Source organism: Ovis canadensis, chromosome 3 (assembly GCF_042477335.2).
Source record: "Ovis canadensis isolate MfBH-ARS-UI-01 breed Bighorn chromosome 3, ARS-UI_OviCan_v2, whole genome shotgun sequence".
Classification (NCBI taxonomy): Eukaryota; Metazoa; Chordata; class Mammalia; order Artiodactyla; family Bovidae; genus Ovis; species Ovis canadensis.
Genome location: NC_091247.1, coordinates 8,020,821 through 8,044,354, shown reverse-complemented (window position 1 = coordinate 8,044,354; position 23,534 = coordinate 8,020,821). Strand labels below are relative to the sequence as shown.

General features: G+C 56.0%; 2 protein-coding genes across 21 annotated transcripts in view; one reads left to right on the top strand and one right to left on the bottom strand.

Annotated features, from left to right (window-relative positions):
• Positions 1-6,010, top strand: part of DNM1 (dynamin 1) — a 43,648-nt gene extending 37,638 nt beyond the window's left edge. For 4 of the 13 annotated variants that reach the window (XM_069580090.1, XM_069580088.1, XM_069580089.1 and 1 more), the window contains 3 exons: positions 797-1,038; positions 1,414-1,629; positions 4,749-6,010. In XM_069580090.1, coding sequence (XP_069436191.1) covers positions 797-1,038; positions 1,414-1,629; positions 4,749-4,821 — 531 coding nt within the window. In that variant the 3' untranslated portion in view covers positions 4,822-6,010. Of the gene's footprint in view, positions 1-796; positions 1,039-1,413; positions 1,630-3,027; positions 3,030-3,766; positions 3,804-4,748 lie in introns of those variants that run through there. The other 9 variants (XM_069580096.1, XM_069580095.1, XM_069580094.1 and 6 more) reach the window with 8 other exon arrangements.
• Positions 6,011-6,607: 597 nt separating this feature from the next.
• GOLGA2 (golgin A2) lies at positions 6,608-23,504 on the bottom strand. Of its 8 annotated transcripts, XM_069580077.1 has the most exons (27): positions 23,146-23,308; positions 21,489-21,611; positions 20,445-20,525; positions 17,284-17,400; positions 16,973-17,016; positions 16,807-16,870; positions 16,354-16,413; positions 16,087-16,167; positions 15,257-15,295; positions 14,697-14,759; positions 14,515-14,608; positions 14,318-14,424; positions 13,191-13,249; positions 12,767-12,908; positions 11,834-11,920; positions 11,623-11,730; positions 11,332-11,419; positions 10,642-10,979; positions 10,218-10,331; positions 9,308-9,553; positions 9,150-9,225; positions 8,809-8,897; positions 8,288-8,506; positions 8,093-8,195; positions 7,894-8,000; positions 7,667-7,820; positions 6,608-7,578 (listed from the first exon to the last, which is right to left on the bottom strand). In XM_069580077.1, the coding sequence occupies exons 1-27, from the start codon at positions 23,224-23,226 to the stop codon at positions 7,364-7,366; spliced, it is 3,099 nt and encodes a 1,032-aa protein (XP_069436178.1). In that variant the 5' UTR covers positions 23,227-23,308; the 3' UTR covers positions 6,608-7,363. The 8 variants fall into 8 exon arrangements, with proteins under 8 accessions (XP_069436178.1, XP_069436179.1, XP_069436180.1 ...); XM_069580078.1 differs by lacking the exon at positions 20,445-20,525 and having other exon boundaries at positions 23,146-23,504; XM_069580079.1 differs by lacking the exon at positions 16,087-16,167.
• Between the last annotated feature and the right edge of the window lie 30 nt (positions 23,505-23,534).

Below are 23,534 nucleotides of genomic sequence, written 5' to 3'. Positions count from 1 at the left end.
AAATAACAAATAAATGAGACACAAGCCAATGGCATAAAAAACCTCCACAAATATTCTCTCCACAAATATTCTCTCCACAAATATTCCAGAGCCTGGACCAGGTAACACTGAGGGATTTTTAAGAACATTAACCCACCTCCTAAACACAGAGACTTGTATTTCACCCAGTCCTGGCACAAATTCATACCTGGTACTCAAGGGCTCAGAACATTTTAAACTGTCATTTTCCTTATTTCGGTCCAGTGGAACATACAAATCTTTGGAAAGGGTGTAACTACCCATTTTGGGCTTCCCAGGTGGCATTAGTGGTAAAGAACCTGCCTGCCAATGTAGGAGACATAAGAGATGCAGGTTTGATCCCCCTGGAGGAGGGCATGGTAGTCCACTCCAGTATTCTTGCCGGGAGAATCCCATCGACAGAAGAACCTGGTGGGCTACAGTCCATGGGGTCGCCAAAAGTCAGACACGACTAAAGCAACTTAGTACTCATTCACCTCATTTTACAGATGTGGAAACTGAGGCTGAATAAAGCTGAGTAATCAGTCCTGATGTGTGATATTAATAGCCCTTGGGTGTCCGTCCTAGATCTATGACCTGAACAGTTCACTTTTCTTCTCTGGATCATCTGAGAAAAAGGGCAAGTGGGGGAGGGAGGAGCAAGGGAGATCTCTGAGTTTAGGCAGTGGCAGAGCCCCATACCTGAGCTCCGATTCCTAGAAGGGCCGGGGAGGGGAGGGCAAATTTGGTTGGTACAGGCCTACGGGTCCAATCCTCTCCTCTCTTTGCCCACTCGCAGACCAAGGAATTCATCTTCTCGGAGCTGCTGGCCAACCTGTATTCGTGCGGGGACCAGAACACACTGATGGAGGAGTCAGCCGAGCAGGCACAGCGGCGTGACGAGATGCTGCGCATGTACCACGCACTGAAAGAGGCGCTCAGCATCATCGGCGACATCAACACGACCACTGTCAGCACGCCCATGCCCCCGCCTGTGGACGACTCCTGGCTGCAGGTGCAGAGCGTACCGACCGGACGCAGGTACCAGGGCCGGCTCCCACGGCCCCAAAGCCCCCCAGCCCGGGGCCCGCGGGAGGAGGGCCGGGACCGGGCAGTGGCGCGCCCGCGTCACCGGGGCTGCTCCCACCTGGAGCGAGGGGCGGAGCTTAGAGAGGGCGGGGCTTGTCGCGGGGCGGGGCTTGCCGTGGAGCGCTGGCTGCCGGGCCGGGTGGAGCAGGGAAGTTGGAGCCTCCGGGGGGGAGGGCGGGGTTAAACACCAGAGAGAACCCAGGGCAGAGAGGGGCGGGGGCTTGCGCGCATGGGCGTGGCCTGCACCAGGCTGGGGGCGGGGCCTCGGTGTGGGGCGGAGCAGCTCATCTTTCCCCTGGCTTGTCCTTCTGTTTCTGTCGCCCGCAGGTCACCCACGTCCAGCCCCACGCCTCAGCGCCGAGCCCCTGCCGTGCCCCCAGCCCGGCCCGGGTCGCGGGGCCCTGCTCCTGGGCCTCCGCCTGCTGGGTCCGCCCTGGGGGGAGCGCCCCCCGTGCCCTCCAGGCCGGGGGCTTCCCCTGACCCCTTCGGTCCTCCCCCTCAGGTGCCCTCGCGCCCCAACCGCGCCCCGCCCGGGGTCCCCAGGTGAGTAGGGGTTGAAAGCGGTGGCAGAGATCGCCGGGCGGGCGCGGCCGGGAGGGAGGTGGGGCGGATCCTGGAGCATCGGCCTGGGTCGCAAGAGCCGGGCCTCTCCGTCCAAGTCACTCGGACCATGGGTGCCAGAGCCACCGGGGTTTGGCCGAGGGCTGGCGGAGCCTGCCCCCAGGGAGCGCTGAGTCCCGCAGGTGGTCCTTTCTGGGAAGGGGGCAGTGGGGCTCATCCCACCTGCCCTCTTCTTTCCGGCACTTGCATGGCGCTTCCCTCCTTTTTCACTCTCTCCCCCATACTGCATCCCTTCTTTCCTTTCCAGCCGCTCTCCTTCGATCTCCATTCCATCCTCTACTGCTGTCTCCCAGCCCCTAGGGAGCCTACCTTCAGGTCTGAGGATCTGAACCAAATCCTTTCTGGATGGGTAGATTTTTTGTTCACTTACACTCAGGGCTACTCAGGTGCCCCCACTTCCCCAGTCCTGAACCTTTGTCCTCGAGGTTGTCCGGCCTCTGTCCCACAGGAAAAGAGGCCAGGTTGTGACTGTGTGACCAGCACGGTGTGTGATACGTATGTGTGGGCGTGCACACAGGTGTGAGAGTGTAAGAATGGCACCCAGGCATGTGGTAGGGCATGGAGCAGCTGGGAAAAGGGTCTGGAAACCATGGGAGAGCCTGATGGTTTTTTCCCTTCCCTTGCCTCTGGCCCCACCCAGCCTGGACCAAGGTGGTAGGTGTGAGAGCAGGAGTGGGTAAAGGCTGCCGATTCCCAGAAATTTCCAGGGAAAAGGATTCTGTGTCATCCCTTGCCTTTGCCTTCTTGACCCATGACCTTCTTTCAAGGAAGGTCACTCTGATGTCTAACTCAGTCTGCCCTGTCTCCACTGGCCATGTTCTCTGAGGAAGGACACATCAGACCAATAGCATCCATTTATGTTTCCAGATGGCTGGAGGGGAGGGCCATGGGTCTAACATCCATGGATCTAAAATGAAGCAGAGATGGGGCTTGCTCTGTGATGACCTGATGGCCAAGGTGGAGGGGTTAAAGCAGGCAGCATGGTGGTGTTTAGGGACACTGGACTGGAGTAGGCCTTCAAGCAAGTTGCTTTCCTTTCTAGGGCCTCAGTTTCCCTTCTATGAAATGATATTTAACATTCTGCCTTCCCAGGGTTGGAGTCGGGATCAGGGGAGACAGTGACTATAGATAGAGATACCACATTAACTGGAAAAGTGGCCATAGAAACTCTCTGTCAACTTCCAACCTGAGTTCAGATCTCTAAGGGTATTTGAGATGCCCAGGCCTGTGCTGAGGTGTGACATGAGAACTGTAATATTTGGTACCTGCTACAGCTCTGGTCTAACTGACACATGGAAAGTCATGGCCTCAGGGAGAGAGCAGTCTGGGGAGCTTCAAGGCAGCTTGACTTCCGTGAGATCCCAGGGCTGGTTGAGATAAGGTTGAGATAAGGTTCAGGTGGTGAGGAGCTGGGAGGGCTTTGGGGTAAGAAGCAGCAGGTAGGCAAAGGTTTAGTGTGGAATGCATCAAGAGCTGCTGGCCAGAGCAGAGTGCAGATAGAATGAGGAAGAATCGAAAAAGATTGCCCTGGGTGGGGTGGAGCAGGTTGGAGAAACTTTGACGTCTGCTGAAGAGGTTGTCTTGTTGGGACTCAATGCCGTGGGCAGTAGGGAGCCACATAAGGCTCTTGGGTTGGAGATGTGAGAGCTGGACCCTAAGAAAGCAAGGCCTGTCCCCTCTGGAGCAATGCAGGTGGCCCTCTGAGCACGCCAGGCACGAGTGTGCAGGGAGCTGGTGCAAATTGCCTCCTGTGTGCGGGAGGCAAGCTTCTGTGTTGTGACCGCAGCCCCGCGTGTGCTTCAGTGTGCCCAGTGGCTGCATGCCCCAGATCCACGCTGCACGTGCCGCCAGCCAGCAAGGTTGCTGTTCCTTGGGGGGGGAGGGGAGCGGTGTATGCGTGTTGTTTGTGGGCATGTGTGTCAGCGTGTGCATGCGGGGCCGTGGGCCCTCACCGCATGTGTGTGCACGCCCAGGCGTGTGCGTGTGTGTGTCCCCCAGCCCCAGGCCCTGCTCTGTCCGTGCGTGTGAACTGCCATGTTGATTTCGTGCTGTCTTTCAGAATCACTATCAGTGACCCCTGAGGAGCGTCAGCCACGGTAGGTACAGGCCTCTCCGCCTGCTGCATGAACGGTGTGTCTGCCCCCTGCCGCACCAGCTCCGCACTGCAGGGCGCACCTGGGACCTCAGAGGCAGGACCCCCCCCACCCCACCTCCGTCTCCCTTCCCCGGCTCCAGACTTACTCTTTCCTCTTCCTGTCTTTGCTGCCAGCTGGCTCTCTCACCTCCCTTCTCAGCGAGCCTCGGGACTCAGTGCCGCCACCCACGAGCTCCTTGGCAAGAGCTGGGGAGGTCTAAGGTCAGGCTCCGCACCCAAGCTGGCAGCCCCCCAGGGTGCCCTCTGGAGCCGTCAGAAAGAGCTCAGAGCTCATGGTTCACGGTGTCAGGAGCAGGGAGCTTGGCGAGGGTAGTGTGTAGGGCTGGACTCAGGCGGCAGAGAGGCCTTGGAACCTCACCCTGGGGTGCCATACTCCTTCCCCGACCTGAGTGAGCCCTGCTGCCTGGACGGGCAGCTGGCTCCCAGCTTGGGAGCTCTTCAGACCCAAAGAGCTTCAGGGCAGGGGAGGTCCAAGTCCCACCTCTTCAAGCGTGCCAGCAGCTGAGCAGCAGTTGAGGGTGAAGGCTCTGATGGTCAAATGCTTTTGGAGGGCCCGGGTGTCCTATCCACACTGTCAGCCCAGAGCACACCTCACAGGCCAGGCAGGTCTCACAGCCCCTTCCCTGGCCTCCGTGGTCTCATCATTCCAGCATCTTCCTCAGCCCCAAGTGTAGCACTCTAGGTAGCCCGTAGGCTCCCCCCAACCTGGACCTGTTGCTCCTAGGGGTAACCTACCCTTTTCGGCCGAGGGGGTGACAGTGTCTGCGGGCTTGGGCGAGTCACCTTCTCCGAGTTCCGCCCTGGCTGGGCCCCCCCAAAACTCGCCCAGCGAACCTGCCTGCCACTCTGCACCTGCGCTGACTCTCGCTCTTCTGCTTTTCCCCAGCAGGAAGGGCCCAGCCTCACCTACACGACCTGCGGTCCCCCGACCAGCTGAGGCTCCCCTCTTAGACTTATAAGCCTGTGGCCACTGGCATCCGGCCGCCTGCCTCCCTGGCTCCCCAGGGTCCCTTTGGGGGACTCATGGGCTTTCTGCCCACCCAGAGGGGCCTCTAGTGCTCCCTCCAGCCATGCTGTTAGCTTTAGCCTCCTGGTTCGGTGTTCTTTTTTCTCCTGTCTTCCTCCATCAGGCCTGTGGGCTGTTGCGTGGGGCTCAGGGTCCCACACCCTCTGAGGCTAGGGATGGCCCCAGGCCAGTGGGTTGAAAGACATGGGGAGGAGGCCAGAGAAAAGGGATGTCAGAGGGGGCCGAGCACGTGTCTGGAGCTGTGGGTGCACTGCCTGGTGGTGTGTGAGAGAACAGTGTGAGTGGTGGGGTGGGGGCTGCCCCCAGCTTTATCCCAGGTCCCCATGAAGCTCTGGCCCCTGCCCATCTCCAGTTTCTTCCCTTCCACCTTCCCTTTCTCGTCTCTCTCCTCTCTTCCAGAACCCTTGCCCATGCCCTCGTCTCCCCCCGCCACCTCCGGGCTTGGCTGCCTTTGCCTTACCAGCTCTCTCCTGCTTTTCTCTCTCCCGTTCTCTCTTTGCTTTCTCTCCAACTGCCAGCCGATCGGGTCAGGCAAGTCCATCCCGTCCTGAGAGCCCCAGGCCCCCCTTCGACCTCTAACCAGATCCCTCCTATTCCTCGGAGACCTCCCTTTCCAAGCCTGCCCGGACGGCTGTTCTGTGACTTGACGGTGGCTTCCCAGCCCCAGAGCCTCCCCTCCACCTGTGACTTAGTCTGTTGTAGTGGTGAGCTGACACATGCAGGCGTGACGTTGGTGAAATTTTGTGCCCCTCTGTGGTCTTGCTCCTGCCCTGTTCTATAAATATCTATAAATACTCATATATATACATATACAAACATATCTATTGCCAAGGCTCGGCTCTGGTGTCAGGAATCAATCACCGTGCTGTCCTTGAGGAGTCTTGCAGCCCAACTACAAGGGAACACCTGTCACCCTGACATCCCCCTCCAAAGCGTGCCACCTCCAGTGAGCCCCAGTGTCATGCCCAGCCTGTGGACAGCCAGCCCCCTCTGCCATCCTCCCGTCCCAACCCCCTCCTCGAGCGTGGGGGTACTGTGCTGGCAGCTGTGTGGTTCTCTGACTGCTATCAGTCTTGCTGTCTCTCAGCTGAGAATAAAACCCATTTCTGGACGATGGGGAACAGCGTGTCCTCTGAAGCCTTGTGTTCACTGTGGCGCCTGGGGGGAGGTAAAGGTTTAAACATTGGGGTGAGGGATGGGGGTGCCCAGCTATTGATACGATGCTTTAAGATGTTGTGGGGCAGGGAAAGCCCCATCCTTTCCGAAGCCTACTGGGAAAGCACTTGGCGTCAGCTGATCCTGCGAACCCTGCGCTGGCCACCAGGGGGCCCAGGGGGAGAGGCACGGCCCAGCCAGGCACTGTGGAGGGACAGGGTGATGGAATGGACACTTGAGCTGGAAGTCAGCACTTGGTGCTGCGGCACTCTGCTTTCCCTCCCTGAGATCAGATCCAACTTCGAGTCACTCCGCTATTAAGGCAGGATGGCCCCTGAGAGCCCCTTTGGAGTTCCCCTGGGGTCCCCCAGGCTTCACCAGGCAGCAGTGGGTGACAGGCCTCAAAAAATCTCTAACAGCCCCACTGGATGTGCCCAGACACCCTGGAGATTGGCACAACTAGAAGCCTGCCCTCTGTTGGCAGGACCTGCTCCCTGTTCAGTGCTCATGGCACAGACCCCAGGACCCAGAGACAGAAAAAAGGCACACACCAGGACAAGCAGTATGGCTAAATTCATTTATTCAGAAATAAAAAGTGAAACGAAATAGGAGTCGAATCACCCGGGCACAAACCCGTCCCCGCCTCCACCTTCTCTCTCTACCCTATACTATTAATAAATAAGTTTCCCCAGCCCCAAATATTTAATAGAAGTTCCTCCCCATTCACCAGCTCCAACCTCTGCTGAGATACAGGGGCGCTGCCCTACCTCCAGAATATACAAAATGTTACAGAGTTACAGTATAAACACTGGGGAGGGAGCCCACTCCGCCACCAGCTTATGTTCTTGCTTGGCCTCAATTTGCCCAACTGTCCCAAGGCCTGTGAGAGTGCTGCCCAGTTGTCAAGCTGGGCAAGGAGGGGGCACTTGGCCCCAAAGTGCCTCTGAATAGAGGATGCATGAGCCCCTCTGAAAGGACTGCTTGGTAGGGGTGAGGAAGCCACCAGGGAGCCCCTGCTCCCCAAGAAGGCCCGCCTCTTAAATAAACTGCCTTTAATTGAGCCTCTGGCTCTTTGTTTCTCTCTGGAACTAGTAGCAGTCCAGATATCAAGACACAGCCCTGGCCAAGATGGCAAGGGGCCTGCACCTGTTTGTTTCCCCTCATTTGACGGGGGGCTTATACCCCTTTCTTCAAGGGTTTCAGCGTGCTAGTCTAGGGATGGGGGGGGGGGGGAGGAAAGAGGGACAAGGAGGCAGGGACAGGTGGGGGCAAAGCCCCCGGCCCCATGTCTGTGGTCTCTGCCTGCCGGTGTCAGGCCACTAGATCACCATGATCTTCACTTCGTCATTGTCGTCAGCTCGGTAGAAGAAGGGGATGCAAGCGTTGCTGCCCAAGCCTGGGTGCTCCTGGGGGTTCTGGATCTCACGCAGCAGCTGCATGATCTGCTGCGCGGTGGGGTTTTCAGGGGGGGTCTGGCCCTGCAGGGCCCCCTGGGGGGGCTCCACGCTGTCGGCGAGGCTCACCTCCTGGAGGCCTTTGGGGAGAGAGGGCAGCAGAGCTTAGAGTGGTGTGCCAGCTCACCCCTGCCTGCCCACCAGTACCCCAAGGGTGCTACTACTCACCACCCTCATTGTCAGCAGTGCTGGGCTCCTGGCAGGTGTGGGGTGCTGTAGTGGGCTCACCAGCAGGTTTCTGGGCAGCCAGGAATTTGCCATACCATTCATTTCGTTCACCCACCAGGCATAAAACCAGTTCCTGGAGCTCCAACAGCTTCACCTGGAGGGAGAAGTACTCAGCAGCCCCGCCGCACCCCACCCCGGCCTGTAGAGACGGGCAGAAGGACCCCTACCTTCATCTCCTCCTTGTCCTGAGCCAGCCGGCTAATGTACTCTTCCTTCTCCTGATGGCGGGCTTTCAGTACGGCCCTCTGACTCTGATAGAGGGCGATATATTCTCCTGCAGGAGGTGGGGAGGGCAGACGTGGCTCAGAGGCAATGTGGTGCTGCCCGCATCCAGCCCCCCGCCCCGGGCCCCGCCTCCCCACTCACCAATAGTGTCCGTCTCTCCAGATAGCTGGATACAGCGATGCTCCAGCTCCTCCACCCGCTCCTTCAGATCTACTTTCTCCTGCATGAGCTCCGTAAAGCGGCCCTAAGGCCAGAGGGCAGGGTCAGGGCTCAGCAGCGACCTGCCCACAGGGGCCCCCACCCTTCCTGGACCCCACTGGGGGGCAGCTCACGCACCTGCAGCTTGTCCATGGCCACTTGGAGGGCCTGGTGCGCCTCCGCGGGCACACTGTCTCCCCCAGTCCTGGGGGCGGGGGCCTCCTTTTCCACCCCGTCCTGGGCTGCGGCTGCCAGGTTACAGAGGCGCTGGCAGCGTAGCTTCTGCTCCTTCAACTGCCCGCGTAGCCGGGCCTGCTCATCCTCAGCACTGGCCAAGGCCGAGTGGAAAAATTCCACCTGCGGGGGAGAGGGCACACGTGCTTTTGTAGCGGGCACACGTGCTTTTGTGGCAGACACACAGGACCAGAGAGGGGTGGGCGGGCAGGCAGAGAGACATGCCTCTTCTCAGGGTCTCGGGGCGCACGCCTGTGGTTGGAGGATGACACGCTGGCTGACCACGGCTCCCAGGGGAGGTTGGGGGACGACCAGAGATGGAGGGAAGAAACCGCAAAGAAGAGTGTCTGAGAGGAACCGCTGGGGGTGGGGTAGGGTGGCGGTGGGGGGAGTGAGACAGGCGAGGAGTGGGGAGGTCCGCTCACCAGGGCCTCTCGGCTCTCCAGCTCCTCCGGCACACTCAGCTTAGGCCTTGGAGCCTCCTCATCCTGCTCCTCACTGTCCAGTCCGTCTCCTGTTGGGGACAGACAGGGGGTCTTCAGACCCCCCCAACCACGGAGGCGGAGCAGGCCTGGAAGAAAGCTCAGAGCCCAGCTCTGCCCCCAACCTCACTCTGCAGCCCTGGGCTAGCCAGTGGCCGGGGGAAGAGGACCCACCGTCCCCATGGCCTCATCTAACTCAGGGCTGAAAAACAACTCGGTGCCATGCTGCCAGACGTCCCCCTGCTCCTCAGGCCAGTGTCCTCCCTCCAGGCCTCCCCACTGACCTTCCCCAGGCACAGCCATGATAGTCAGCTGGGCCTGAAGCTGCTGGTTCTGCTGGTTGGCAGCTTCCAGGCGCTCCTAAGGGGCCAGGGAAGAGAGTGAGGAGGGACACAGGCCGCAGGCCTTCCCTCTCAGGGGCCCAGCGTCCCGACGCCCTCACCTGGGTCTCCTGTAACTCCTGGCGGGCCACCTCCATCGCCACCTTGCCCTGGACTTCCTCGTGCTGCAGCCGGTCCATGAGCTGGGTCTGCAGTAGCATCTGCTTGTGCAGCGCCTCCTTCTCCAAGGCCAGCTGCTGGTAGGCGGCCACATGCAGCTGGCAGGCGGCCACGTAATGCTGCAGGTGGTTCAGGTACTCGTCCCGCTGCTGCTGCAGATCTTGAACCTCCTGGCGCTTCACCTCCACCTGCGGGCAGACCCCGGGGGGTGAGGGCAGGGGCGGGGTGATGACCCTGGGGGCTGAGGGCAGGGGGTGGCTTGCTTCCACAGTCTGAGCCCCTGGGCCGGGGAGGCCGGGCACAGACCCCTCAGCCGGAGACGGACACTGCACAGGGCTTTGCCGGTTGCCCGGGTCCCGGCTTCCTCATCCAGAGCCCCGTGCCGCCTTCACCCAGCCTCACCCCTCATAGCAAGCGTCTTTCTATCCTAACTCGAGGCTATGGATGAGTGGAAAAGCAGAACAGCTTTTCCGGCCAACAGCTGTGAGGTCCACACTTGAATGCCTGCGGCTTCCCCTGCAGGATTCTCCTTTAATCCCCAATGCTTCTAGGAGAAAAATACTAACTTCCTTTTAATACAAGGAAACTGAGCCTTAGAGATGCAAGGTTGGAATTCAGGGCTGAGCCTAAGGAGCTAGCCACCGTATGTCTCTTTTCTCTAACTACGGGTTTGATGCCTCTAGCAGGGACACGGATCTATGGCATAGGGCTACCCAGCTCTGAAAGTCAGAGGCCAGGAGGTATCAGTCACAGGCTCTGAAGGACCCCAGGGTCACCTGTTCTGGCTGCCCCCCACCTCCCTGCCTGGGGGGGTGCCTGTCTCCTAGCCCTTCCTTTGGGGGCAGGGGTTACCGTCTCCTTCAGCTCCCCCAGCTTCTCCTGCAGCTGGCCCAGCTTCTTGGCCAGCTCCTTCTTGAGGTGCTGCTCGGACTGTAGCGCACTGGTAATCTCCATGTTCTCATTGGACTGCATAGAGAGGGGCAGTGAGTGGCCACCCAATGCAGCTGGAGACTCCAAAACCTGGTGTCCAGCTCCCACAGCTCAAGGAAGTGTGGAGCCAGGTAGGGAAGTCCACCCACCTCCACACCCTCCCACATCCCTCCAAGTGGGGCTTTCTGGCTCCCAGGGTGCCTTTGTGGGCACCAGTCTTGAAAGGTCCATATCACCCATTTTACAGGTGGGAAAACCAAGGCTGCCAGAGGGGTTAAGTGTCTCACCCCACCCCCAAAGGGCTTAGCCAGGGAGGAGAGTGGGCTGGGCAGGCGGGGCTGCGCACCAGCCTGACGAATCCATTCTGCAGCTCGGCCAGCTGCTCCTTGAGCTCGCGGTTCTGGGAGAGCGCGCGGCTGATGGTGGTGCGGTCGCTCTGCATGCTCTCCAGAATCTGCTTGCGCTCCTCTGCCTGCTCCCCCCAGCACTCGGCCTCTCTCTCCAGCTCCAGCAGCCGCTGCTCCTGCTCCTGATTCAGGTGACTCAGACTTTCGTTGTCCTTAACCTGCGACTGCAGCTGCCCAGCCAGGTTCTCTAGTTCCTTCTGGAGCCGCTCAGTCTCTGCCTGCAGCCACTGTTCTGCCTCCGAGGGCCCTGCCAGGGGCTCCTGGGGCGGGGGCGCAGCTGAGGAAGGGAGCACACCATCAGGGTCTCCTGGCTGGGCCGCGTCGAAAGCACCCTCTTCGGGGTCCACAGCTCCTAACTTGGCCTCCTTGCACCCAATCTTGGATTCCTGGCTCAATCTTTCAAGACACGTTCAGAGCTCTTTATGCTTCAGACCACAGTGGGCACACTTCACCCCTTTTTTTGCAGATGGGGACACTGAGGCTCAGAGAAGTTGCAAGCCTTGCCAACTGCTGGTATGGACCTCTTTCCTTGGGCCATGATGCCCTTCCATCCACCCACCTCCAATCTCGGCCACCCTCACCAGCCCCAACACCGGCCTCCATCCCCAGGTCCCTGGGGCCCAGCTCACCGATCTGGTTCCTCAGTTCGGCCAAGCTGGTCTCCAGCTCCTGAGCCTGACACACACTGCGCTCCTTTTCTTCCTTCAACTTGCTCATCTGCTCAAAGCACCAAGGTGGGGGCAGGGGCGCACATGGAAGGAGAGGTCAAGTACGGGCTGGGTGACCGTACCCCTGTCCACCCCCACCTCCAGATACACACGTCCACCTCCAGCTATGCACAGCAAATGACATGATGCCCAGGAAGACCAAGTGACCTATCCAAGGTGGAGGGGGCAGGGGGATCGAAGGTCACGCCTCACCTGGTCCAGCACCTGCTGCATCTTCTGCTGCCACATGGCACTCTCCTCCTTCAGGTTTGTCACATACTGGTCTCTCTCTGCCTGCAGCTGCTTCAGCGAATCCTTCAGCTGTGAGAGGGGCGCAGAAGTTAGCAGGGGCTGTCACGGGGGGGGCCTCACCTGCTCCTGATCACCTGGGGTCTCCTGTACCCCTCCCTCTGTAAAGCCTCACCTGCTCCACGTGGGTCTCCAGCTGTGCCCTCTCCTCCAGGGCCTGCTGTAACTGCTGGCTGCTATCAGGGGCAGGTTGACTAGAAAACTGGATGGTGAAAAACGAGGTTAGATCAGGGGGCCCGGGCTGATCCACGCAATGCCCACCCCCAAAGGGTCAACGTACAACTCAGGGTTATCCTTAATATTGTTAGTACCATGTCTACAAGCTTTATTTTCACTAAATACTCAACGTGAACAATTCTGATAGTAAGTGTTCAAAGTTCTCCCAACCTCCCCAATCCAGTGTGTATCCTTCTTGACCCTTTTCCACAGGTATGCAAACATGCTTCATTGATGCATAGTACCAGGGATAGTATCATATATGGTTCTGCAACTTAATTTCACTTTGCTGAAAACAAGATAACTTTAAGTTTTTATAATGGTTACATAGTACTCCAATATATGAACATGGCATACTTTAACCATACCCTTACAGGTGGCACGAAGGCAGAAATTTGCTGGGCATGCCAAAACAATGAAGAAGAAACTGACCTGGGCACTGTCTACCTGGAGGCTTGGCATCCGAGAGGAAGGAAGCAGAAACTCACGGGCTGGCCTTACAACTATTGGTTTGGTCAAAAAGTTTGTTCAGGTTTTTCCATGCAATATTATGGAAAAACTCAAAGGACCTACTTGGCCAACCCAACATCATCCATAAAACAACGGTTTTCAACTAGGATGCTTTAAATATATATATATAAATAAATAAGCCGTATCACATTCCTGAGATCTGGGCAAGGTCCTAGTTTTTCTCTTGTCTCTAGAGAAGTCTATGGCAGAACCAGAACAAGGATCCAAACTTTCTGGTTCCTGGTCGGAGGGCACCACAGTGACCCTGAGAGGACCTGGCCCTGCCAGGTGGGGCCTGCACACCCCAGGGCTTCAGCCCTACCTGCTGCAGCAGCAGCTCCGACATCTCCAGCTTCTTCTGCAGATCCTCCATGCCCAGCTGCATGGCTGACTTCTCTATCGCCAGGAGCCGCAGCTTCTCCTCCAGCTCTGAGTTTTGCTGCTTCAGGTCCTCGTTGTTCTTACTGCGGCCAGAGGGAGGTGTGAGTGCTGAACAGAGAGGAACGCTCCCATGATCCACCCACTACTCCTGCCATAAAAGTCACTTTGGAAGGGACCCCAGCACCAGGAGTCTCAAGAGGCAGCCCAGAGAGAAGACACGAGCTGCCTGAGGCCACAGCAGGGGTTTAGGGGCACGGCTGGCTGACAGCCTGGCTCTGCACACGTCCAAACATGTACCCTCTTTCTCACCCGACTCCCTTGGATCTCCCCCACTTCCCAGTCCCCCCCATCACCCCCCATCCTACTTGTTCTTGTATAATTCCAGCTTGAGGGCATCTCGCTCTCTGGTTAATTCTTTGTTGTACTGCGAACACAGAAAGGCGAGGTCAGGAGAAGGCAGGCGGAAAATGCAGCCCAGCAACAGCAACAGAACGGCTCCCAGCAACACGTCCTCACCTGGTGTGAGGCCTTTACGTTTTTTCAAAGCTCATCCAAGCTCATGCTCTCCTTTGGTTTTAGTAAGGACTCGGGAAGGTTGGAAGAGGAAGGTGGGGCGGTCTGACTCTGGGCCGGCCACCGTTTTCACTGTTAGCAGCATCACCTCTGAACCTTTTCTGAACACTTTCTTAGCCAACATTCCCAACTCACAATCACCGTGGAGGCAGCTGCTATCTCCATTTTATCAGTGAATGAGGAATATTAGAGATTAAGGAGCTGCCTAAAATCACTTAGACCTGGGATTCTTCAACCTTGTTTTTGGCCCTGGGGTTAGGGCATGACCACGAGGGATAGATTAAAATGCATTGTAATCTTTTGTTCATTTTTTGAATGGATGGGACATTCACAGCCCCAAACTTAGAAGGTACAAAAGCGACAGGTCTCTAAGCCACCCTATTCCTCTCCCTTGGGCTTTTTAAAAATATTTATTTGGCTGCACTGGGTCTTAATTGCAGCATGTGGGATCTAGTTCCCCCCTGCACTGGGAGCACACAGTCTCAGCCTCTGGACCACCAGGGAAGTCCCTTCCTTGGGTTTTACATGAGTCCTTTCCGACATGTCATATATATTACACACATGTACTCCTCCCTTTTTAGTGTGGTCATGGACTAAAAATACTGATCTGAACCTTCACAGCCTGAACACCCAGCACCTGAGCCAGAACCCATGCAGTTAAAGGCAGGGCTGGCTGACACTCAGGGTCTGGGCTCATCTAGTGCTCACTCTAGGTGGCACTCCCCAGCCCCTCCCCACAACTCGCCCATGGCAACCAACTCGTGTCCAGATCGCATTTCACAACCACACAACTCTAACGCAGCAAGAAACGGACAGTGCTGCCGTCTGGGCAGCCAGTCATTCCATCCTGCCGGAGAGACCTTTAGGCTCACAACCCATCCACGTGACCTCCAGGGGATGGGCAGGCTGCTGGGCTCACCCTGTCGGCCTGCTTCTGCTGCGTGGAGACCGCAGACAGCGTCCGCTCCAGCTCTCCCACGCGCTGCCTGGAAGACTGCAGGCGGTTAGCAAGATCCTCTGACTCCCCTGAAATGACAGCAGAGAGGGGAAGTCCAGAGAAGGAATCCCACCAAAGGCCTAGCCAGCCCAAGGGTAAAAGGGTGCCTAGATTCCCACCTGCTTTCTGCCTGGCTGCCTGCTGGGTGTGAGCCAGAGCTGTCTGTAACTCCGTCTTCTCTGACACCAGAATCCCGATAGTCTGAATGTGGACCTTTAGGAGAAAGGCCAAACGAGTGCTGACAATGTGGAAAAGCAATGTTTCCTGGGGGCCACAAGGGACCCTGGAAGAGTCTGCTCACCTGCAGCTGCTCTCGCAGAGCCCCTTGTTCCTTTGCGAGCTTCTGCTCAAATTCCTTCTTTTCCTGCAGAAAGAGAGAAGAAACAACTCTTACTGGGAGGACGCAAAAGTGAAAGAGAAAAGGACATGTGCCCCGCCCAGGGATGCCACCACAGGCCCAGGACAGGCCCACCAATGAGAACAGATAATCGGCGCCCTGGGAGTGGAAGACCGGCGAGGAGGCAAAGGGGGAAGCCCCCTATTCCTCCAGGCTGTAAGCAGCCAAGAGGAGAATGGTCCTCTACATCTGAATCCTCCCCCAAACCCATCAGCCATGGGTTGTTTAGTCGCTAAGTTGTATCTGACTCTTTTGCAACCCCATGGACTGTAGCCCGAAAGGCTTCCTCTGTCCCTGGGATTTCCCAGACAAGAACAATGGAGTGGGTTGCCACCTCCTTCTCCAGGGGATCTTCCTGACCCAGGGATTGAATCCTCATCTCCTGCACTGGCAGGTGGATTCTTTACCACTGAGCCACCAGGGAAGCCCCATTAACCATGGAAGAAACAAAGAAATCACATTACTTTTTCCAGTTGATCCAAAGTTTCCTGGTTCTCTTGTTTCTGTGGGGAGAGGCAAAGGAAGGTGACTGAGGTTGTCCTCCTTCCCCACGATCCTCAGACCAAGGAGGAGGGGCTGCAGGCAGGGGCCAGGAAGGGGTTAGAAAGGGAGGGTTCACGGGGACACAAACGAATGAACGCTTCTCAAGCTAAGAGACTTTGAGCCTTGGCAGGTTTTGCTCATGGCCACAGCAGCGAGGGTCTGGATCTGATTCCCTTGAAGGGACAATGACATAAACCTCTAGAAATGGAGTCTGAGAAGGTGAAGACCACCCTCTGCCAGCTCACACTCAAGGAATGTTCGCTGAGCAAACACATCACAGGCCAGGTTCTGTTCTTAACAACACTGATACATGAATGAAAAGGACCTTGAAACCTTTTTGGGGGCTTAAAAGGGACCTTGGACACCCTCTGATTCTACCTCCTCAGGAAACTAAAGGCCAAGGAGGAGAGGTGACTTGTCCAAGGTCGAAGTCGGAACAAATCAGGGGCTGGGTCAGGGCTGGAACACACCAGTCAAGCTAGTGCCTCCCCTACAGGCAACAGACCCATGGCAAGGTGGGGAGGACTCGAGCAGAGGTGTCTGGAGAACAGAATAGGCAAAGAGGGCAGCCACAGAGAGAGCCATGCTGCACATGCCATGCTCCGGGGTCCCTCCAGCTGAGACCTAGGCCTCCCAGCACCCCCTTCTCCCTTGGCACCAGGGATCCCCAGCCCCTTTCTTCAAGAGCCCCAAGGTGAGACCGGAGCCCCATATTGGCAACATGGATCAGGGGACAACACCGGACTCTTACCAATTCCTCTATCTTGCTACTGAGTTGTTTGTTTTTTAGATTGCTGGAGTCCAGGGCTACTGATAGTTCTTGGTACCGGCTCTGAGGCGCATGCAGAGAGGAGGAGGAGGTGGAGGAGGGGTAGGGAGAGGTAGAGAGAGCAATCATTAGGGTTGGGGGGTGTCTGGGCTGTCTCAGCTGGGTGGGGCACCCAGCCCCCACCATGGGAGGAGGTGGGGGGCAGGGCTGGCCTGCAGGGTCACTGGGCCAAGGTGCAGGCCCACTTACCTCCAGATTCTTTATATTAGCAGGAGATGCTAGGCCCTCCCCATTGATGTAAGACGAAGACTAGGAGAGACGAAAGGGCTCACATGGAGATGTTCTCTGACCCCCTCCAGCATCTTGCTGGAGGTAACATTTCCTCTTCTGCCTAACTTGCCTCCTGCCCCTTAATCCCTCCCTGCGCCAGTTTCTCCTGGTTCTTAGCTCCCCCTTGTCCCTCCCCTCCCAAACAGCTCTCATCTACAGGATCAAACGATGTAACCAATCTCATCGTCCAACCCCTTCATTTGCATGGCTTCAAAGAGGAGACTCAGAGAAGTAATGATCAGCTAAACATTATCCAGCCAAGCTGCCCGGTCCCAGGATCTTCCCTTCCTTTGGGGAGTCTCTGCCTCAGTTTCTTTCTATCATATTTTCCCTCCTACTCTAACCCATGCCGAGCTCCAGTTTTCGGGGTACCTCGGACACAAGACCGTTGAGCTGCTGAGACAGCTGTCGCAGACTCTCGGTGGATGAAAAGGATCTGGGGATGAACACAGCAGTCAGGGGTGCAGGAGGCTCGATGGGAAAGGGGGGGTCACGGGGCAGTGGCCTAGGGACTGGTGCCCCCGTGGGAGACACTCACGTGCTTTCGTCAATGGGACCAGAACGGTTGTCGGCATCATGGTTCTGTTTGGGAAGAAACACAGGAATTGGTCATTCAAGTTTTAGGAGGAACCACCTACAGGCACCAAGCTCATTCCGACCACTTTCCACCTCCCTGAAGCTTAAGGGGAGTCTGGTTTTGGGCTCCCCCATCCCAGTCCTCAGGAAGGGCACCTGGCTCACAGAGCCAAGATACCTGGAAAAAAAGGACGAGGGTCCACAGGAGGTCCAGTCCTCCGGGAAACAGGAGGGGGTGAACACAGAGCGGGCCAAGGGGGAAGAGGCACAAACCTGAGTTGATGCCATGCTAGTGACACGGGGGGGACTAGCACTGGGGGAAGGGACACCGCCAGGTGACACGGTGTCATCAGCAGATGGTGTAACAGGAGCGGCGCGGTCTTTGGGCGCCTGTCACAGAACAGAGCAGGGGGTTAGGGGGCCATGCAGGGCAAAGAGCGCCTCGCTGTCATGAGTGCAGGGGTGCAGAGCTGGCAGGACCGGTGTTGAGCAGTCGTGACAGTCACACATGCTGGGAGCCACGCGGGGGTGTGGCTGCGGCTCGCCTAGAACTCGGGCCATTCTGCCGCCTTCTGGACCGAGGCTCAGGGCAAGGGCAGTGAGGCCTGCTTCCTGAACATGGAGTGTCATCCTCTGTGGAGCTCAGTCAGAGGCAGGGCCAGGCTGCCCTCTGGCAGCCGCAGCAGGTAAGAGGAAAGCGTGCCGGGGCAGGGAGAAGCAGGCGTTGCCTTTCCAGAGGGTCAGTCTGTGCCAGAGTGACCCTCCCCCGGGACCCTGCTGGGCAGAACGAGGAGGTGATAAAGGAAGAGAGCATCTGCCTCCTCCTTCTTGCTCTCCCTCCATCCCTCCTCCCAACCACTGGGTGTGTCCCCGAGTCATGCCTTTTTTGGGAAAGAAGCCGTCAAACAAGAAGGCTCCTCCTACTCCTGCAGGTGGAAAGAAAACTGTGGCCACTACCCCACCCTAAGTTCCTAGCTCCTAAACACCTACCCAACCAAAAACAGCTGAGAAACCAGAGAGAAGACGTCTACTATTGGCCTCTTGGAGAAGAATTGTGGGTTTGAGGACCAGGGGCCACAGAGAAGTCCCCTCTTCCCCCACCCACGTGGATTCACCTGCTTGACCAGAGCCCCACTGGGCCTCTCTCCAGGCTCAGGCCTGACTGACACTGAGTCCAAGCCGCTGGCTCCTGAGAGCTACCATTCAACAGGTGAGACTGCAGAGGACTGACTAGCTGAGGCTTGGCCAGGGAAGAGCGCCAGGCAGCCAAGGCCTGGCCAGCCAAGGTGGATCTGGAAGGGAGAGGCTGCACCTCTCCTGAGGGAAAAGGCAGCCTGCTCTCTGGACGCCGCAGCCCTGGCCTCTGAAAACTCAAATCTACTGCCCGCCTTAGAGCAAGCGCCACAGAGCCTGGGGAGCTGAAGAAGAATCAAACTGTCGGCATGGTAACTGTCCTCACTGTGACCTCTGACTCCAGAACCTGGTGTTGCCTTGCCAACCTGTACTCCTGAATCTAATAGGTAAGAGTAGGGGTTTGGCAGCTGGCGAGGAGTGAGACTTCAGTGGTGGGGCAGGGGGAGCACACTCTTAGCCATGGGCCCTGGGGAGCCCTAGGTCCCTCCTGGCATCTTGGCGCTCAGGGATCCCTAGCATTAGAAACAAGAGAGCTCAGAAGGGGAAAAAAGGACTTGTCTGAAGACTGAAATATACAGAATATGACAATTTAGTGAACAACCAAGTTATTTCATAATTTTGAATCATAAAACTAAGTATGGAATTTCAAAAAACATTGTCCACTCCCCTCAAATGTCCCATTCCATTAAAAAAGAAAAAAAACACACTTTTTTCTATCCATTATTTCTCATTTCTGGAAATGTCATCAGCTCTGCCTAGGATACTGTAATCACAGGCCTAGTGTTTTTTTTTTCTTTTACTAGAATAGAAAACTTAAGTGGGAAACAGTTATTGATATAGAGAGGATTTTAAAACAACAAGAAAGGGAACTTCCCTGGTGGTCCAGTGGTTAAGACTCCATGCTTCCAATGCAAAGGACATGGGTTTAATAATCCCTGGTTGGGGAACTAAGATCCCACAAGCTGTGCAGTGCAGCAAAAAAAAAAAAAAAAGTATGACAAATAAAACAAGAAGGGAACATGGGGTTATGGGTCTTCATTTCCAGGAGAGCAGACGGATGCAGGCCAGGGCTTCGGGACTCCTGGAGGCCCATGTTCCCTCCCCGGGCCACCCAGTGTCTCCTCTGAGAGCCAACAAGATGAGTCACAGCACCTGGACAGACCTGAGTGACTGGGTGTGAGCAGTCCTGATGACTGAAGACTCTCTCACCCCAGCCACCAGGGCCCTGGCCCCACCCCTCTCCCCCTGCCCATCTCCAGCAGGACCTGGCCCCCTTCCAGTTCTACTCTGGCCTGGGAGATGTTCCCCGAGGAAGTTAATTAAGGAGGAAGTGCCAACATCATGTCTGGAGGAGGTCATCTCCTAGTCCAGGTGCATCCCAGACTCCCCTTCTTTCTGGAAAATACTCTGTGAGCTCATAGTCCTGGCCGTTACCTGTGGCCACATCCTCTGCCTGGGTCCCCTACTCGCAAAATGGATGAATGCTCCCCACTTCTAATCCTCAAACCAGCTTCGAATGCCACTCTCTCCAGCCTGGAATCCATTTAGGATGAACCTCTGCTTCAGTTGAGCATTTGGAATGCTGCCACATCCTGGCTTGCTTCTTTCACCTGTTTTCTCCAGCACCTAGCACTAGCTGTCTGCTTTCAATGTCCCACTGAATACAGTTGTGTCCAGTGGATTTTTAAAAGAGAACAGGGGCAGAATGTCCTGATCACTCATGTGTTTGGTGAACCTCACATCGCTTACAGTTAGTTCCATTGAAAAAATAACCTCAATCCTTCTAACTATTATAAAGTAAGCTCCTTTTCTCTTAACCCTACATTCCTTACTGCCAAACCAAAAGGAACTGATGAACTGAAAAAAAAAAAAAAATCACAAACTGCTTTGTGGTCTACTGGTCTTTTGGGGACAGATGCCCAGGGGGCAAGATTTGAAGGTATGGTTTTATTTAACCTCTCCTAGTCTGAGAACACCACCAGGCGTTCAAACTGAACACTCAAAGAGCCCTAATCCCACACACCTGCTCCAAAAACTATTCCCAAGTTACCTTTAACCTCCAAGGAGCATCTCACCTTCTCCAAGATGATAAAAGATGGTGGGGGCAGGGTTGGGGGGGGGAGGCAAGGGGAAGAACCCAATCAACCAAGCAGGTGAAACAGCAGACGTGAACAGGCCGAGGGTTAATGACAGCAACATAAAATAAGCCAGAGACAAAGTCTCCCCCACAACAAAGACGCCTCAGGGCATGCAGAGCTGGGAGGGAGCAAGCCAGAGAGGGGGTCTTGGCACTGCCTCACCTTCCACTTGTCCAATGGGGGGATCGCTACCCCATTGGAGCGGTTAAGGTCGGACACCAGCACCTCCAGAATGTCCTGAATCTACAGGAGGCGAAAAGGGAAAAACAAGGGCAGGGGAAAAAGAGAAAAGTGGCTTAGAGAGGCAAGAGAGTCAAGGAAGGAAGAAGACACGGGTTGGGGCAACGGAATGCTGGAGAAGAGAGAAAGGGGTCAGAAGGGATCAATACAGGCCTGGGTCATTTTTCCAAGTAGCCACTTGCTGCCTTGCCAAAGGCAGAAATCAAGGGAAACAAACAGATGGAGAAGTCCCCTGAACAATGCAGTCACGTAGCTCCTCAGATGAACAATGCAGCTCTTAATAGCTTCTTAGACCCTCAGGCCTAGACTTTTAAAAACCAGACTTCAGAAACAGGGTCCACTTGAATGAAGTGGCGGCAGAGGGGCTACAGCTAAAAAATAAGCTTTAAAGGCAATAATCTGATCCACCAGTATCATTTTACAGATGAGGAAACTGAGGCCCAGGGGAGGAAGTGATTTTCCCAGGGCCACCCAGCAAGCTGGTGGCAAAGATGGTCTTAAAACTCAGATGGTCTCCTAATCCAACTGCCTGAGGCCCTCTCCTCACCACACTCTGGGGCTCTACTGGGGCCTCTGAATGGAAAGTCTGAGGGCAAGCAGCTGCCTGGCTTTCCCCATGAGGCTGGGGAAGATCACCAGAGCAGTTAAGTCAACTAGCAACTACTCTTTATTGAAAGTCTACTCTGCACCAGGCCCTGTTTTAGGGGATTATAATAAAAACGACGACAATCTCATTTCAACTTCCTTGGTGTAAGACAGTATTACCCCAATTTTACTAATGTGGAAACAGGGATCCAACGAGCTTAAACAATTTGCCTAAAACCATATCCCTTGCAGAGAGAAAGGGAGAATTCAAACCCAAACTTCTTAGCCAATATCTGACATTTCTTCCACAATCTTAACCACTACCCTCTATTGTTGCCCCTTGAGTGCCTCATCCCCGGAAGGCGGTCAGGCAAGACTCACATCCTCAGGTGATGGACAATCACCAGAAGTGGTTGTCTCAGGGCTACTGCCATTCTTGATCTTTCTTTTTTTCTTAGCTCCTGCAGGAACACCAGGGCTGTTCTTCTGCTGATACTCCCTTAACTGTAAAAAGGAAAAGCAGTGAGGCTCATGAGAACTATACGCCCCCTGGATCCACATCCTACTTTACAAAGTTTACAAAATACTCTTTGCCTTCTAATTTAATGCCACAACAACCCTACAAGGGCTGTCGTCCTCAATGACTTGAAATGGACTGATAATGTGGCTAGGAGCAAAAGGTGGCAATGAAAGGCAACAACGGAATTTAAACTCAGCCTTTTGACTCTGAGTTCTGGGATTACAACATCAATCAGCAGCTGCTAGGGGGCAAAATCAGCAGCAGCAGAGGAAATGTAATCATTTGATCAGACATCAGGGTCCCTTCTTCCATCTCTATTAGAGCTGCACACCAGTACTTCTCAAAATTTTACATCAATGTATCCTGATGGCAGAAGGTAGAGAAGACACACACCCCTAGTGATTCTGGAAACATAACCGAATGAGGACAACCCAAACACATTTCAGAGAGAAGTCCATTATAATCATACAAATCTACGCAAATGTCATCCCTACGTATATTAGTATAAAAGGTTTTTTCTCTCTCAAGAAAATCAAGCAAAACTGATCCATCAGTCCCATATTTATCCTGTGGCACTTGGGCTGCCCCACGTTGAGGTGATGATTTGTGAAAGATTCCCCGTTGTGAAGTTCAGTTTCCCTGGATGTGCTCCTCAGAGGAGCACTGAATGCTGAGTGACGGGCCCACTAGTCTCAGAATCATGGAAAATTAGAATGTGAAGTAGAAACTTCCGATTAAAAATGTGAAAGTCTCTCTGGATAGAGACCTGGGAGAAAACCAAGCTAAACCAAACACCTTCTCCCCATGGCCACCCAGAAATACTGTCAATGTTTGGAGATCACTGGGGGAAGTGTAGGCTTTTTACATCAAACGATGGGGGTACAAGTCTAGAGGTGAGGGAGCCTGAAACCCAGGTCCGATCTAGGTCCCATATCCCCCCGAGTCTCCTTTTTCAAGCTGGTGCCGGGACCCAGAGAGACGGGAAAGGATGTGAAAACACAGTGGGAACTGGGTGGTAAAATTTAACACCGAGTTTCCTAGGCACTAATGACAGTTCCAAGGGGCATTATGACGTAGCCACACGGCACTGATCCCTAGCAACGCCCGAGTAGCCGCTCCGCGTTGAGTCGGGGGGCGGGGGGCGGTTGGTGGGGGGGGGGGGGAATGCAAAGGCCAGGACCGAGGTTTTCAGAGTCCGGGAGTTAGGGAGACCAGGGAGCTGCGGAGGTGCGGTTCCGGGCGACAGGAGACGAAGGCCAAGCCTGGTGTGGGAAGCCCCGGGGGTCACCGGCCCAAAGTCACCTGGGGGTGCCGAGTGAAGGCGGCGGAGACTGGGCAGCCGGGGGGCGGAGGGGTAGCGGGGGGCGGGACTGGCTGCGAAGACTTTGTTGGCGGCGGGGGGGGGGGCGCCAAGGGGCGCCGAGGGGCTCACCCCGTTGCCTTGGAGGCAGCACAGAAACTCTGGCCATGGCCCGGCCTTCGGAGGGGTCAGGGAGCCGCGAGCCCGCACGTTTTTACCTTTTTCTTGGCCGCAGCCAATTTGCTCTGTCGGGTTTCTTCCGACATCCCGGGACGGGGCGGGGGAAGGGGGGGCCACATCAGCACGATCCCGTCAACCTCTGCGGAATCGCTTCCGGCAGCCTCCGCGCCGCGGTGCCACTCAGCCCAGAGAGGGCGGCTCCGGGGCGGTACTAGGAGGCCGCGGTGTGTCGGAGTGGCCTCAGTTCTCTAACCCCATTGGGTAGTGGGAAAGATACGGGGCGGAGACGCACGGCTAAAGCCGCCGCTTCGCCCGAAAGAGAGGGTGGAGTCACAAAAAAACACTGAGAGCGCAGCCGCAGAATAAGCGGCCTGTCCTGCCCACCTCGGCGGAGAGGACTGAGCCGGCTCTCGCGGAGTGCGTGCGT